The 17,354-nt window shown below is 51.7% G+C and overlaps 1 protein-coding gene across 1 annotated transcript in view; it reads right to left on the bottom strand.

Annotated features, from left to right (window-relative positions):
* TNKS2 (tankyrase 2) overlaps positions 1–15,659 on the bottom strand; it is a gene marked incomplete at its 3' end in the record, with an annotated part of 115,074 nt that extends 99,415 nt beyond the window's left edge. Inside the window, exon 1 of the mRNA XM_082268894.1 lies at positions 15,319–15,659. Within this exon, the coding sequence (XP_082125020.1) occupies positions 15,319–15,514 (196 nt within the window). The 5' untranslated portion in view covers positions 15,515–15,659. The remainder of the gene's footprint in view (positions 1–15,318) is intronic.
* Positions 15,660–17,354: the final 1,695 nt, after the last annotated feature.

Genomic DNA, 17,354 nt, shown 5'->3' with positions numbered 1-17,354 from the left:
AATACCTAATCCCATCTGATTCAGGGATGTGCATGAGCACAGCAGATGCATTCGCTGTCTCTCCCCTCATTGGACAGATTGGTAGCAGCAGGAGTCATTGGCTCCTGCTAAGGTAAACCAAATCCTGTGACGCAGGGGTGAGGGCCAAGACCCACTATCTTTGTCAAAGTACACAGGAGCGCCCGAGGGGGCTGAGGGGGATAGGCCTGCTGAATTTGCTGAACTGTTTTTCAAGACCCTCCTTAAGCTCACCGACCTGGTGCCCACCTATGTTGTTGAGCGGGCCCATAGAGTCCCCACGGGCCGCATAATCCCGGGGGCCCCCCCCGCCCCTTCTTGGTCCGGTTCCTAAGCTACCGTGACAGAGACCGCATACTAAGTGAAGCCTGCAAGAATGACACATTGCCGTATGAAAACACCTTGGTCCATCTCTACCCTGACTTCTCTGCGGAGCTGCAGAAAAAGAGGAAGACCTTCAATGATGTGCGGCGGAGGCTCTGTGAGAAGGAAATTAAATATTCCATGCTCTATCCCAGCCGACTCCGTGTGCAACATGCCGGATCTGTCAAGTTTTTTGATTCCCCTGACGATGCGGATGCCTGGTTGCTCAGCCTGCGATGAGGCCTTCCACCTTGGCACTGTTGGCCTCGTGCTTGCTAGACTCCCTGTTCTTCAATTTGTCCCCCCTTTGAGTTGTTCGGTTGGACTGTGAACAGCGGAGACCCCCCATTCTCAGATGGTTTCTGACTCTCCTCCACTCCTATACTCCTGGGTTGTTTTATTTTTTCTTTTTCCTTATTTTGCTGTTTTTCCTTCATGTCCATGTGTCCCTGGAGCTGGCGATAGCCCCTTTCTGTTTTTTTGCCACAGGACTGCTGTGACTGGTTCTCGGGACCGCTGAGGCCGTCGGCTGACCTTGCCTCTGGTTAGCCCCCCGGACACCTTTTTCCTGGCCTAGTGCCGGATGACTATTGTCTAGGCCTTTTTCCTAGTCAATAGTGTGCGGTTTTTTCTTGTTTTTTGGGATGAAGTCGGCCTGCTGCACGGTTGCTCTCTGGTCGACAGGGGTTTATGTGTGTTCTTGTTCTTTTTTGTTTTTTTCTATTTTTTTGTTTTTGGCTGCATACCTGTCCTATGTTATGACGTTTTTTATGCAATGTGCTAATTCACTGTGTGATGCTGTTTCACTGTGGGTCGCAGTCCGGGCTGTCTGCTTCCCTACTCCTGATACTAAGGGGTGGCGTGGTTGGTTTTTCACCTGGCCCCTGGCTCCCCTCCTGATGCGCCTATTCCCCCTGCCCGATTGCTCCTCTCTGTGCCATGGCTGACCGCATTAAAGTACTGTCTTGGAATGTGCGTGGCCTCAACAGTAAATTTAAACGTGCTCTTTTATTTAAATATCTCCAGTCCTCTAAACCGCAGGTGGTCTTCCTCCAGGAGACCCATCTGATGGGGAGTGCTATACTGGCCCTCCGCAGGCGCTGGGTGTGTCAGGCCTTCCACGCCACCTACTCCAATTATGCAAGGGGGGGGGGTCTCGATTTTGGTGCATAGGGCCTTGCCCTGTCGTGTTGAGAGGGTCATCACGGACCCCAAGGGTCAATATGTTATTCTGGCTCTTGAGATTGCGGGTAAATTGTTTGTATTTGTCAATGCGTATGTCCCCCCGCCTTTTTCTAGTGCTGTTTTGTACCACATCTATGATCGTTTGGCCGAATTCTCGACCCAGCGCATCTTTGTGGCTGGGGATTTTAACAACATCCTGGATAGTGACTTGGACACCTCGAATCTGAACCGTCAATCCTGCTCGGAGCTGCTCACTTGGGCCTCGACCTTACAGCTCACGGAACTATGGAGGTGGAAACACCCGCAAGACCGGTTCTATTCCCACGTGTCCTCGTCGCATCGCTCTGGCTCCCGTATTGATTTAGCGTTCTGCTCTCCCTCAGTCCTGCCGTTTGTGCAATCGGCTGGCTATCTGCCCTCCGGTCTCTCGGATCACTCGCCGCTTGAGATTCAACTGCGGTTGGGGGACCCGGGGGAGCGGGGCGGCTGAAGGTTGGGCTGTGGGTGGCTCCAGAACCAGCGGGTGATGGAGGGGATGTCTGGTAAAATTGCCCAATACTGGGAGGTCAACGACCTCACTGCCTCCGCCTTGGTATGTTGGGATGCATTCAAGGCCACGGTCCGTGGCGACTATATTTCTGCCATTAAGTCTGCACGGGTGGAGTGCGCCTCGGTGAGGACGGAATTGGAGGCGGTGGTGACGGAGTCCGAGGCAGAGTTTGCCTCGGATCCCTCCTCTGAGGCGTACTCCTCCATGGCGCAGGCCCGGAGAGCCCTACACTTGCATGTATCATCGGCTGCTGAGGCGGAGGTGAGTTCGCTACGGGCCAGAATATTTGAGTCCGGGGACAAAAATGGCAGACTTTTGGCCAATCTGTCTGCGGACTCTAGGTTCCAGACGGTGGTCCCGGTCATACAATCTGCTGATGGCAGTGTCCTTCGGGATCCTGCCGATATTCTCTTGGAATTCCGCATGAACATTCTATGAACGTGTATATGGGGCAGACCCTCCGCCGCCGGGGGGCAGGGACTTGGGGTCTCTTGTGGAGTTGGCCCTGCCTACTCTGGCTCCGGAGGACGCCGCTCTCCTGGCAGAGTTCTCGCTGGAGGAGGTTGAGCAGGCTATTCGCTCCCTCCCCCCCGGGAAGACCCCTGGTCCTGACGGCTTGCGTCAGTACGGTAATCAGTTTTTTCCAATCAGCACTCTAGGTAAAAAAAAAAAAAAAAAACGACTTCTAGTGTGTAGACCAGGCTTTGTCGAGAGAGAAACAGCAGTACACTAACCTTCCCAGTAAATGGCTGTGCAGGGAGACGGGGGGGGGGGGGGGGGGGTCGGCACAAGTCTGACCCCTGGAGAACGGGCAGGTTTTTGTTTTTTCCCCCGGCACAGCCATCCAACTGACCAAGTTGAGATGGATATGCTCTCATGCCTAGCATGGTCAGTTTGAAATAGAAAAGCTGGCAGGATCACCAGGAAATTCAGGAAGCAATACAGAGAGAACAGGATACTTTTAAAACACAAGTGCATGGCATAATTAAATGTTGGGGTAACATACACTAAGCCAGCAATTAGATGGAGGGAGGCTACTTTTTTTTCCCCTGGAGTTGGGTTTTAAAGCTGGCCGTACGTAGGTAGAAATGGGTTTAAAAATTTATATTTTTCAGAATGTTTGTTTGATTTTAAGCAAGGTACTGAATCTATTGATAATTTGTGTACACATATTTGAAACTTTGATTATTGGTGTATGGCAAGCTTCAGCGAGCCATGTTTAGTTTTACAATACCCATTTATCCACTACGGGCCACTAAAATATAGGAGATACTCCTGCTGATCTGATTTTAAAAGTAGATTTGTGTCAGGCCTGTCACTCCTCTCCATCCTTCACTTCTCAATATGATACTAAAGCTAAAAAATGTTTCTTTACCTTAATGCATTAAGGTAAAAAGCATTTTCTATTTTTCTGCCCCCTTTCCCTGTATGAAAGAGAAGAGAGGGGAGAAAAGATCTGGTGCTGTGCATCTATTCTCCCCTTTCTTCCTCTTCACACAGCAATGAAAGAGAGGAGGAAGAGGGGGCGTGCTAAATCCTGCTATAGACACACAGCTCGGGAGCACTGTTTGCCTCCATAGCAAGCGGCTTGCTACAGAGACACACGAAGAAGAGCAGGAACCAGGATCGCCGTGGGGGGGGGGGGGGGGGACTCGAGAAAAGGAGGTTTGGGACCGCTTTGGGCAATACCACTGCACATAGCAGGTGGGAAGAACATGAAATATTATTTTAATTTTTTTAAATGTTTTAATTTGATAACACTACAAAAATGTACAAAACATGTGAGAATCAGATGTTCCCAAACCTGAAATAGGACCCAAGCTACAAATGAATGATTCAGAAGACAGCCCTGGAGGATGCATCATCAAAAACAGGGCAGCAACAACAGCTCCCATATTTCAATCGACAGAATCTTTTTCAATTATTAAAACTGCAAATAGATTAATGATGCATATATCCCATCGCTAGACTATAGGTTGTCCCCAAATCATCTGTATAATCATTCTGTGATTAACACGGCCAAAACAAAAAAAAAACATTTCATGAAAATAAATTACACAAATGCTGCGATACCAATTACACAAAATCTAAGTTTCATCCCTTGCTGACCAGCCGCCGTAGTTTTACTGCCTAGTTTTTTTCTGCCTAGTGTCCTACTCCTATGGAGAGCAGCATAACCCAAGGGTCAAAGAAGATATGGAGCTGCGTTCATCAATGAACAAAATAGAAAAGTATTTCTCCTATGCTCAAATAATATGCGGAAAGGTCAGTTCCAGGCCTGAGCTATTTTATATGGGGTGGGGGGCGAGTTCAGATTTGTCCTGAAATGTGTCATAGTTGGGCCCAGCCCTGATCTATACAGGGGGGGGGGGGGGTCCGGCCTATTCTTAGGGATCATTTGGCTTGACTTATATAGAGGAACAGGGGAAGGGGGTCAAGCATGTCCTTAGGTTTGATCTATATAATAGCAAGAGGGACCCTGATCTACATAAGGGGGGGGGGGTAATTAGGCTTGTTCTCAGGGGTGACATGGTTAGGTCTTGGCCTGATCTATACAGGAGGGCAATGATTAGGTTTGTCCTCAGGGGTGACATGGTTAGGCCTAGCACTAATCTATATGGGGAGATAGAGGCCAAGCTTACTCTCAGGGGTGACATGGTTAGGCTCCGCCTGATCTTTATAAAGGATGATGGTCAGACTTGTCTTCAGGGGGACACAGGTAAGTGCCTGATCTATATGAGTGTGTGTGTGAAGGTCAGCTGGATCATGGGGGCCCAACCCTAATATAAGGGGAGGGGGGGGTGTCATGGTTAGGCCCAGCACTGATTTATATAGGAAGGAGGTCATGCTTGCCCTCAGGGGTGTCATGGTTAGGTCCAGAGCTGATCTATTAAGGGGGGGGGGGGCGATCATCAGACTTGTCCTCAGAGGTGACACAGGTAAGTGCCTTTACTATATCAGAGTGTAAGGGTCAGCTGCTTCACTGGGGCCCCAAGCCTGATCTACACTGCTCAAGAAAATTAAAGGAACACTTTTAATCAAAGTATAGCATCAAGTCAGTTAAACTCCTGGAATATTGATCTGGTCCGTTAAGTAGCAGAGGGGGTTGTTAACCAGTTTCAGTTGCTTTGGTGTTAATGAAATTAACAGGTGCATTAGATAGGCAACAATGAGACTAACTCCAAAGACAGGAATGGTTTAACAGGTGGAAGCCACTGACTTTTTCCCTACTCATCTTTTCTGACTGTTTTTCACTGGTTTTGCATTTGGCTAGGGTCAGTGTCACTATTGGTAGCATGAGGCGATACCTGGACCCTATAAAGGGTGCACAGGCAGTCCAACTCCTCCAGGATGGCACATCAACAAGTGACATTGCCAGAAGGTTTTCTGTGTCTCCCAGCACAGTCTCAAGAGCATGGAGGAGATTCCAGAAGAAAGGCAGTTACTCTAGGAGAGCTGGAAAGGGCTTTAAAAAGGTCCTAAACCCATCAGCAGGACCAGTATCTGCTCCTTTGTGCAAGAACATGATGAGCACTGCCAGAGCCCTACAAAATTACCTCTAGCAGTCCACTGGTGTGAATGTCTCTGACCAAACAATCAGAAACAGACTTCATGAAGGTGGCCTGAAGTCCTCTAGTGCAGTGGTCCTCAACCCTGGCCTACAGGACCCACTAACAGGCCAGATTTTAGGTATTACCTTGGGGAGATGCAGACTAGAGTACTGCAATCACTGAGCAGCAAATTATATCACCTGGGATGTATTTCAGTTATCTAATCTGGCCTGTTAGTGGGCCCTGTAGGCCAGGGTTGAGGACCACTGCTCTAGTGGGCCCTGTGCTCACTGCCTGGCACCATGGAGCTTGATTGGCATTTGCCATTGAACACCAGAATTGACAGGTCCGCCACTGGCGCCCTGTGCTTTTCACAGATGAGAGCAGCTTCACCCTGAGCACATGTGACAGAAGTGAAAGGGTCTGGAGAAGCCATGGAGAACATTATGCTGCCTGTAACATCATTAAGTATGACCAGTTTGGTGGTGGGTCAGTAATGGTTTGGTGATGCATATCAATGGAGGGACGCACAGACCTCTACAGGCTAGACAATGGCACCCTGACTGCCATTAGATATTGCAGGGTTCATACACATTTTTACCAATAAAATTCCATGACTTTTCCATGACTTCACGTAAATATTCATGACCTAAAGTTTCATGAAATCTCTATGTATACATCTTAAATAAGAAGAAAATCCATGTCACACCCAGCATATTTTTACTAAAATAAATGACAATCTTTGTAGTGTACATGGGGAAAAAGCTTCAGTTTAGGCAGTCATGATGGAGGTGCTCCCGGACTGGTATGGATGGCACAGTCAGATGCACAAAATGCAGCGCTTACTCTTTAGGCCCAAGCCACAGTCATGATGGAGGTGCAGGTGGACTGGTATGGACGGCACAGATGCACAAATCTGGCACTTACTCTTGTCTATACTCAGGGGTCAAGTCCTGGGAAAAAAAGTGTGGGGCTGTGGGCATGATACAGGAGGTGGTCAAAGGCTGCGGACATGATACAGAAGATGGTCAAAGGCTGCGGACATGATACAGAAGATGGTCAGAGAGTGCGGACATGATACAGGAGATGGTCAGAGAGTGCGGACATGATACAGGAGATGGTCAGAGAGTGCGGACATGATACAGGAGATGGTCAGAGAGTGCGGACATGATACAGGAGATGGTCAGAGAGTGCGGACATGATACAGGAGATGGTCAGAGAGTGCGGACATGATACAGGAGATGGTCAGAGAGTGCGGACATGATACAGGAGATGGTCAGAGAGTGCGGACATGATACAGGAGATGGTCAGAGAGTGCGGACATGATACAGGAGATGGTCAGAGAGTGCGGACATGATACAGGAGATGGTCAGAGAGTGCGGACATGATACAGGAGATGGTCAGAGAGTGCGGACATGATACAGGAGATGGTCAGAGAGTGCGGACATGATACAGGAGATGGTCAGAGAGTGCGGACATGATACAGGAGATGGTCAGAGAGTGCGGACATGATACAGGAGATGGTCAGAGAGTGCGGACATGATACAGGAGATGGTCAGAGAGTGCGGACATGATACAGGAGATGGTCAGAGAGTGCGGACATGATACAGGAGATGGTCAGAGAGTGCGGACATGATACAGGAGATGGTCAGAGAGTGCGGACATGATACAGGAGATGGTCAGAGAGTGCGGACATGATACAGGAGATGGTCAGAGAGTGCGGACATGATACAGGAGATGGTCAGAGAGTGCGGACATGATACAGGAGATGGTCAGAGAGTGCGGACATGATACAAGAGATGGTCAGAGAGTGCGGACATGATACAAGAGATGGTCAGAGAGTGCGGACATGATACAAGAGATGGTCAGAGAGTGCGGACATGATACAAGAGATGGTCAGAGAGTGCGGACATGATACAAGAGATGGTCAGAGAGTGCGGACATGATACAAGAGATGGTCAGAGAGTGCGGACATGATACAAGAGATGGTCAGAGAGTGCGGACATGATACAAGAGATGGTCAGAGAGTGCGGACATGATACAAGAGATGGTCAGAGAGTGCGGACATGATACAAGAGATGGTCAGAGAGTGCGGACATGATACAAGAGATGGTCAGAGAGTGCGGACATGATACAAGAGATGGTCAGAGAGTGCGGACATGATACAAGAGATGGTCAGAGAGTGCGGACATGATACAAGAGATGGTCAGAGAGTGCGGACATGATACAAGAGATGGTCAGAGAGTGCGGACATGATACAAGAGATGGTCAGAGAGTGCGGACATGATAGAAGAGCACTAGGGAGGCCGGAGAGCACAGGGGAAGCAGAGAGCACTGGAGGAGCTGAATGGCACAGAGGGGGGGGAAATGGAGAGAATTAAGGGGGGGGTTTGGAAAGCAATGCAGGGGGGTTGGAAGGTGCAGGGGGGTGGAAGCAGGGAAAACCAGGGGGATGGAGAGCACAGGGGGAGGGGGAGGTAACTGAAGAGCACTGTCTGGGGGGGGAACTGAGGGGGCTAAAGAGCACTGTGGGGGCGTTAATAGCACCGGGGGGGTTATTAGCACTGAAGGGAGGCTAAAGAGCACTAAGGGGGGCCAGCAAAGGAAGTTGTATAGGAGGGGGATGGGGCAGCTGCATATAGATGAATTGAACTTTCCATATTCCTAGTGCAGCTTCTGAGAGGAGGAGCAACAAGTATTCAGCGACATGAGGCATGAGGAATAAATATGGAAAGTTCAATTCATCTCTATGCAGCTGCCCCATCCAGCACACAAAACGAGACTCCTCAGGCACTGACCTTCTTCCTGCAGCTGCCTTCTAGGAAGTTCTTCACACTGAGATGCGGACACCGGCCTGACACCCATCAGTGCGGCGATGCGGGCAGCCCGGCGGACACCGGCCTGACATCCTCCCAGTGCGGCGATGCGGGCGGCCCTTCAGACACCCCCCCAGTGCGGCGATGCGGGCGGCCCTTCAGACAGCCCCCCAGTGCGGCGATGCGGGCGGCCCTTCAGACAGCCCCCCAGTGCGGCGATGCGGGCGGCCCTTCAGACAGCCCCCCAGTGCGGCGATGTGGGAGGCCCTTCAGACACCCCCCAGTGCAGCGATCCGAGTGGCCCGGCTGACATCCCCACCCAGTGCGGCGATCCCAGTGGCCCGGCTGACATCCCCACCCAGTGCAGCGATCCCAGTGGCCCGGCTCACATCCCCCAGCGCGCGCGCCTCCCCCGCCTGCTGGTACGCCCCTGGGAGCGGGACAGTAAGTGCACTTCTCAGTTTCAGGTTTCAGCGGATCAATCCGCCGCAGAGTTCCTAGCCTGTCACGGTCTATTCATATTGAAGAGACCAGTGATCAGGCTTCAGCTGTGCAGTGCGCTGCGGCGGATCAATCCGCCTAAACCCGAAACAGAGAAAATAGTCCCACTTACTGTCCCCGCTCCCACAGAATACAGTACAATACATTTTCTAAATAAAATAGGTGCACAAAATTCCATGACTTTTTCAAAACTTAGTGGGTTTTACTCATTTTCCATAACTATTCCAGTCCTGGAAAGTGTCATGTCAAAATCCCATGACTTTTCCAGGATTTTCATGACCGTACGAACCCTGGTATTGGGATGAAATCATTGGACCCATTATCAGACCCTATGCTGGTGCTGTGGGTCCTGGGTTCCTCCTGGTGCACCACAATGCCCAGCCTCATGTGGAGAGAGTATGCGGCCAGTTCCTGGAAGATGAAGGAATTGATACTATTGAATGGCCCCAATACTTGTCTGACCCAAATCCAATAGAACATCTCTGGAACATTGTGTACGCAACTGTACAGCAGTCGCGAGCAGGAGGCGAGCGTGCGGAACCAGCAGCGGACTCCCGCTCGTCGGCGGGGAAGCAGATACAGTGGGCAGGCGGCGGTTGTAAACACAGCTGACCGTTCTTCTCCTTGGAATGATCATAGAGCCCCTGTGATCCTTCTATATAGGATTGCAGGTCTCTATGGTTATTTCACAAGCTACGCCCCCCCCCCCCCCCACAGTTAAAATTACTCCCCTAGGCTCACATTTAACCCTTTGATCGCCCCTGGGTTAACCCCTACCCTGCCAGTGTCATTATTACAGTAACAGTGCATATTTTTAGCACTGGTTACTGTAGTAATGTCACTGGTCCCCCCAAAAGTGCCAAAAAATGTAAGTCAGGGGTCCAATCTGTCCACCGCAATATCACAGTCCCACAAACAAAAAAAAACAAAAAATGACAAATCTTTCCCATAGTTAGTAGACACAATAACTTTTGCGCAAACCAATCAATGCGCTTATTGCGAATTTTTTTACTAAAAATATGTAGCAGAAAACAAATTGGCCTAAAATGTTTGATTTTTAAAGGTTTTTTTGGGGAATGTTTTATAGCAGAATGTGAAAAATATTGATATCTTTTCAGAATTGTCGCACTTTTTTGTGTATAGCACATCAAATAAGAATTGCACAGGTGATCAAATACCACCAAAAGAAAGCTCTATTTGTGGGAAAAAAGGGGCGTAAATTTAGTTTGGGTAAAGCATCGCACGACCGCGCAATTGTCAGTTAAAGTCACGCAGTGCCAAGTTGAAAAAAGTGGCCTGGTCATTAAGGGAGCAAATCCTTCCGGTCTTAAAGTGGTTAATGAAGGGGAGTTTTCCAGGCAGGTAGGACATGACTAGGCCCGGTGCCTGATCTATACAGGAGGGCAATGGTCAAACTTGTTCTCAGGCAGTATGTATATAGGGTGGGCCTAAGATGATCATTCGGGTAGAAGCGACATGGTTAGGCCCAGGCCTGATCTATGTAGGAAAGGACGATGGTCAGACTTTTTTTCAGGGGTTGACATGGTAAGGCCCAGCACTGATTTATATAGGGAGGCGGTGGCCACACTTGCACTTACGGGTGACATGGTTAGGTCCAGAGCTGATCTATCAAGGAGGGCAATGGTCAAACTTTTCCACGGGGGTGACAAAGGTAAGTGCCTAAATTAGAGTGTGAGAGTCAGCTGGTTCACGGGGGCCCAACCCTGATGTATATAAAAGGTGAGGGGGGGGGAAGAGACTTAGGAGAGACATGGCTAAGCCCAGGCCTGTAGTATATAGGGGATGGAGGTCATGCTTGCCCTCAGGGGTGACCTGGTTAGGTACTGGCCCGATCTATACAGGAGGGCAATGGTCAGACTTGTCCTAAGGGGTGACATGGGTAGGTGACGGATCTATATAGGTGGGAGGGCAAGAACTATTCTTAGGAGTCCCTGACATATATGGGCGAGGGGGCAGGCTTGTCCTCAGGGGTGATGTGGTTAGGTTCAGGCCTCATTTTAATCAAGGGGAGGGTTACAGGCATGTAGGACTTGGCTAGGATCAGACTTCATCTACATAGGGGAGGGGTGATGGTCAGACTTAATCTACATAGGGGAGGGGTGATGGTGTATATTGGAGCTGCATGATATCATAAAAAAATAAATAAAAAATAAAAGAGCAATTACGATCTTGATTCAAATCAGGCTTGGTGTATATAGGAGAGGGAGAGGGGGGGGCGGTCAGGCTTGGTGTATATAGGAGGGGGGGACAGTCAGGCTTGGTGTATATAGGAGGGGGGGACAGTCAGGCTTGGTGTATATAGGAGGGGGGGGGGGACAGTCAGGCTTGGCGTATATAGGAGGGGGGGGGGGGGACAGTCAGGCTTGGCGTATATAGGAGGGGGGGGGGGGGGGGGACAGTCAGGCTTGGCGTATATAGGAGGGGGGGGGGGGGGGGGGAAGTCCGGCTTGGCGTATATAGGAGGGGGGGGGGGGGACAGTCAGGCTTGGCGTATATAGGAGGGGGGGGGGGACAGTCAGGCTTGGCGTATATAGGAGGGGGGGGGGGGGGGGACAGTCAGGCTTGGCGTATATAGGAGGGGGGGGGGGGGACAGTCAGGCTTGGCGTATATAGGAGGGGGGGGGGGACAGTCAGGCTTGGCGTATATAGGAGGGGGGGGGGGGACAGTCAGGCTTGGCGTATATAGGAGGGGACGACAGTCAGGCTTGGCGTATATAGGAGGGGACGACAGTCAGGCTTGGCGTATATAGGAGGGGACGACAGTCAGGCTTGGCGTATATAGGAGGGGACGACAGTCAGGCTTGGCGTATATAGGAGGGGACGACAGTCAGGCTTGGCGTATATAGGAGGGGACGACAGTCAGGCTTGGCGTATATAGGAGGGGACGACAGTCAGGCTTGGCGTATATAGGAGGGGACGACAGTCAGGCTTGGCGTATATAGGAGGGGACGACAGTCAGGCTTGGCGTATATAGGAGGGGACGACAGTCAGGCTTGGCGTATATAGGAGGGGACGACAGTCAGGCTTGGCGTATATAGGAGGGGACGACAGTCAGGCTTGGCGTATATAGGAGGGGACGACAGTCAGGCTTGGCGTATATAGGAGGGGACGACAGTCAGGCTTGGCGTATATAGGAGGGGACGACAGTCAGGCTTGGCGTATATAGGAGGGGACGACAGTCAGGCTTGGCGTATATAGGAGGGGACGACAGTCAGGCTTGGCGTATATAGGAGGGGACGACAGTCAGGCTTGGCGTATATAGGAGGGGACGACAGTCAGGCTTGGCGTATATAGGAGGGGACGACAGTCAGGCTTGGCGTATATAGGAGGGGACGACAGTCAGGCTTGGCGTATATAGGAGGGGACGACAGTCAGGCTTGGCGTATATAGGAGGGGACGACAGTCAGGCTTGGCGTATATAGGAGGGGACGACAGTCAGGCTTGGCGTATATAGGAGGGGACGACAGTCAGGCTTGGCGTATATAGGAGGGGACGACAGTCAGGCTTGGCGTATATAGGAGGGGACGACAGTCAGGCTTGGCGTATATAGGAGGGGACGACAGTCAGGCTTGGCGTATATAGGAGGGGACGACAGTCAGGCTTGGCGTATATAGGAGGGGACGACAGTCAGGCTTGGCGTATATAGGAGGGGACGACAGTCAGGCTTGGCGTATATAGGAGGGGACGACAGTCAGGCTTGGCGTATATAGGAGGGGACGACAGTCAGGCTTGGCGTATATAGGAGGGGACGACAGTCAGGCTTGGCGTATATAGGAGGGGACGACAGTCAGGCTTGGCGTATATAGGAGGGGACGACAGTCAGGCTTGGCGTATATAGGAGGGGACGACAGTCAGGCTTGGCGTATATAGGAGGGGACGACAGTCAGGCTTGGCGTATATAGGAGGGGGACGACAGTCAGGCTTGGCGTATATAGGAGGGGACGACAGTCAGGCTTGGCGTATATAGGAGGGGGACGACAGTCAGGCTTGGCGTATATAGGAGGGGACGACAGTCAGGCTTGGCGTATATAGGAGGGGACGACAGTCAGGCTTGGCGTATATAGGAGGGGACGACAGTCAGGCTTGGCGTATATAGGAGGGGACGACAGTCAGGCTTGGCGTATATAGGAGGGGACGACAGTCAGGCTTGGCGTATATAGGAGGGGACGACAGTCAGGCTTGGCGTATATAGGAGGGGACGACAGTCAGGCTTGGCGTATATAGGAGGGGACGACAGTCAGGCTTGGCGTATATAGGAGGGGACGACAGTCAGGCTTGGCGTATATAGGAGGGGACGACAGTCAGGCTTGGCGTATATAGGAGGGGACGACAGTCAGGCTTGGCGTATATAGGAGGGGACGACAGTCAGGCTTGGCGTATATAGGAGGGGACGACAGTCAGGCTTGGCGTATATAGGAGGGGACGACAGTCAGGCTTGGCGTATATAGGAGGGGACGACAGTCAGGCTTGGCGTATATAGGAGGGGACGACAGTCAGGCTTGGCGTATATAGGAGGGGACGACAGTCAGGCTTGGCGTATATAGGAGGGGACGACAGTCAGGCTTGGCGTATATAGGAGGGGACGACAGTCAGGCTTGGCGTATATAGGAGGGGACGACAGTCAGGCTTGGCGTATATAGGAGGGGACGACAGTCAGGCTTGGCGTATATAGGAGGGGACGACAGTCAGGCTTGGCGTATATAGGAGGGGACGACAGTCAGGGCTTGGCGTATATAGGAGGGGACGACAGTCAGGCTTGGCGTATATAGGAGGGGACGACAGTCAGGCTTGGCGTATATAGGAGGGGACGACAGTCAGGCTTGGCGTATATAGGAGGGGACGACAGTCAGGCTTGGCGTATATAGGAGGGGACGACAGTCAGGCTTGGCGTATATAGGAGGGGACGACAGTCAGGCTTGGCGTATATAGGAGGGGACGACAGTCAGGCTTGGCGTATATAGGAGGGGGGGGGGGGGGGGACAGTCAGGCTTGGCGTATATAGGAGAGGGGGGGGGGACAGTCAGGCTTGGCGTATATAGGAGAGGGGGGGGGGGACAGTCAGGCTTGGCGTATATAGGAGAGGGGGGGGGGGGACAGTCAGGCTTGGCGTATATAGGAGAGGGGGGGGGGGACAGTCAGGCTTGGCGTATATAGGAGAGGGGGGGGGGACAGTCAGGCTTGGTGTATATAGGAGAGGGGGACGGTCAGACTTGGTGTATATAGGAGAGGGGGGGACGGTCAGACTTGGTGTATATAGGAGAGGGGGACGGTCAGACTTGGTGTATATAGGAGAGGGGGACGGTCAGGCTTGGTGTATATAGGAGAGGGGGGGGACAGTCAGGCTTGGTGTATATAGGAGAGGGGGGGGGGGGACAGTCAGGCTTGGTGTATATAGGAGAGGGGGGGGACAGTCAGGCTTGGTGTATATAGGAGAGGGGGGGGACAGTCAGGCTTGGTGTATATAGGAGAGGGGGGGGGGGGACAGTCAGGCTTGGTGTATATAGGAGAGGGGGGGGGGGACAGTCAGGCTTGGTGTATATAGGTGAGGGGGACGGTCAGACTTGGTGTATATAGGAGAGGGGGGACGGTCAGACTTGGTGTATATAGGAGAGGGGGACGGTCAGACTTGGTGTATATAGGAGAGGGGGGGACAGTCAGGCTTGGTGTATATAGGAGAGGGGGGGGGGGACAGTCAGGCTTGGTGTATATAGGAGAGGGGGGGGGGGACAGTCAGGCTTGGTGTATATAGGAGAGGGGGACGGTCAGGCTTGGTGTATATAGGAGAGGGGGGGACAGTCAGGCTTGGTGTATATAGGAGAGGGGGGGGGACAGTCAGGCTTGGTGTATATAGGAGAGGGGGACGGTCAGACTTGGTGTATATGGGAGAGGGGGGGACGGTCAGGCTTGGTGTATATAGGAGAGAGGGGGACGGTCAGGCTTGGTGTATATAGGAGAGGGGGGGGGGACGGTCAGGCTTGGTGTATATGGGAGAGGGGGGGGGGACGGTCAGGCTTGGTGTATATAGGAGAGAGGGGGACGGTCAGGCTTGGTGTATATAGGAGAGGGGGGGGACGGTCAGGCTTGGTGTATATAGGAGAGGGGGACGGTCAGGCTTGGTGTATATAGGAGAGGGGGACGGTCAGGCTTGGTGTATATAGGGGAGAGGGGGACGGTCAGGCTTGGTGTATATAGGAGAGGGGGGCGGGTCAGACTTGGTGTATATATACGGGAGGGGGACAGTCAGACTTGGTCCCAGGCCTGTAGTATAGAGAGTGGGGAGGGTCCAATTGCTGAGGTGAGGCCTGCTCCTTACCTGCAGCGAAGTGAAGCGGGGTAGATTTCCTGCCCGCGGTGTCCCGGCTGTTGACATTGTCGGCATTGACCAGCTTCCTCACCCTCTCCACGTCCCCGTTACGGCAGGCCTCGAACAGTTCCCGGGCCGGCTCCCCTCCGGTTGTGGTATCCACGTGAGCAGAGCCCGAGGCCCCGGCACAGCGGCGGCCTGACATCCTCCACCAACACTCCCCGCCGCCCGACTGCCCGGGGCTGCCGTGTAAAGCCTGACCTCCCAGGCCGCACTCCCCTTTACTGCCTCCGGGGCGGCTTAGCGACCCCCGGAGACCATCCCCGGGGGAGTCCGCCCGCCCCTGGACCCCGCGAGCCGCCGTGTCCGCGCTGGTGATCAGACTCTCCGCTCGCCACACTCCATAACCAGCGCCGACCTTCCTGTCCGTTCCTTCCTTCCACACCGACGGGAAAAATCCGTCCAGCCAGCGGCCAGCTCGCGTGTCACGTGACACGCAGTCAGCCCAGGGAAAACACAGACTGGGCGCGTTCACGAGGGCGCATACCGACACATGAGCACGCGCGCGACTTCGACGTCCCTCAGGCCTCAGCTTCTCCGTGCCTGTGTCATGGGGGAGGGGTGTGTGAGCGTGCCATGGAATGCCAGAACACTCCGGACATGTCCGCCTCCATTCCCTCATACTGCGCCTTCTCAATGGAGCCTGGACTCTGAAACCATTCGGGGGTTATAGGATATTTTACGTAACCTCTTCTGGAGCGGAAGGTTTTACCCCCTTAATGACCAGGCCATTTTTTGCAATTCGGTGCTGCATTACTTTAACTGACAATTGCGCGGTCGCAGTTGTTAAAGCCAAATATTTACCTATACAGTGCCTTGCGAAATTATTCAGTCCCCTTGAACTTTGCAACCTTTTGCCACATTTCAGGCTTCAAACATAATTATATAAAACTGTAATTTTTTGTGAAGAATCAACAACAAGTGGGACACAATCATGAAGTGGAACGAAATTTATTGGATATTTCAAACTTTGTTAACAAATAAAGAACTGAAAAATTGGGCGTGCAAAATTATTCAGCCCCTTTACTTTCAGTGCAGCAAACTCTCTCCAGAAGTTCAGTGAGGATCTCTGAATGATCCAATGTTGACCTAAATGACTAATGATGATAAATAGAATCCACCTGTGTGTAATCAAGTCTCTGTATAAATGCACCTGCACTGTGATAGTCTCAGAGGTTCGTTTAAAGCGCAGAGAGCATCATGAAGAACAAGGAACACACCAGGCAGGTCCGAGATACTGTTGTGGAGAAGTATAAAGCTGGATTTGGATACAAAAAAATTTCCCAAGCTCTAAACATCCCAAGGAGCACTGTGCAAGCGATAATATTGAAATGGAAGGAGTATCAGACCACTGCAAATCTACGAAGACCTGGCCGTCCCTCTAAACTTTCAGCTCATACAAGGAGAAGACTGATCAGAGATGCAGCCAAGAGGCCCATGATCACTCTGGATAAACTGCAGAGATCTACAGCTGAGGTGGGAGACTGTCCATAGGACAACAATCAGTCGTATACTGCACAAATCTGGCCTTTATGGACGAGTGGCAAGAAGAAAGCCATTTCTTAAAGAAATCCATAAAAAGTGTCGTTCAAAGTTTGCCACAAGCCACCTGGGAGACACACCAAACATGTGGAAGAAGGTGCTCTGGTCAGATGAAACCAAAATCAAACTTTTTGGCAACAATGCAAAACGTTCTGTTTGGTGTAAAAGCAAAACAGCTCATCGCCCTGAACACACCATCCCCACTGTCAAACATGGTGGTGGCAGCATCATGGTTTGGGCCTGCTTTTCTTCAGCAGGGACAGGGAAGATGGTTAAAATGGATGGGAAGATGAATGGAGCCAAATACAGGACCATTCTGGAAGAAAACCTGATGGAGTCTGCAAAAGACCTGAGACTGGGACGGAGATTTGTCTTCCAACAAGACAATGATCCAAAACATAAAGAAAAATCTACAATGGAATGGTTCACAAATAAACATATCC

This window comes from Pelophylax lessonae (genome assembly GCF_965119305.1).
Source record: "Pelophylax lessonae genome assembly, chromosome: 9".
Classification (NCBI taxonomy): domain Eukaryota; kingdom Metazoa; phylum Chordata; class Amphibia; order Anura; family Ranidae; genus Pelophylax; species Pelophylax lessonae.
This window is presented reverse-complemented; position numbering and strand designations above follow the sequence as displayed.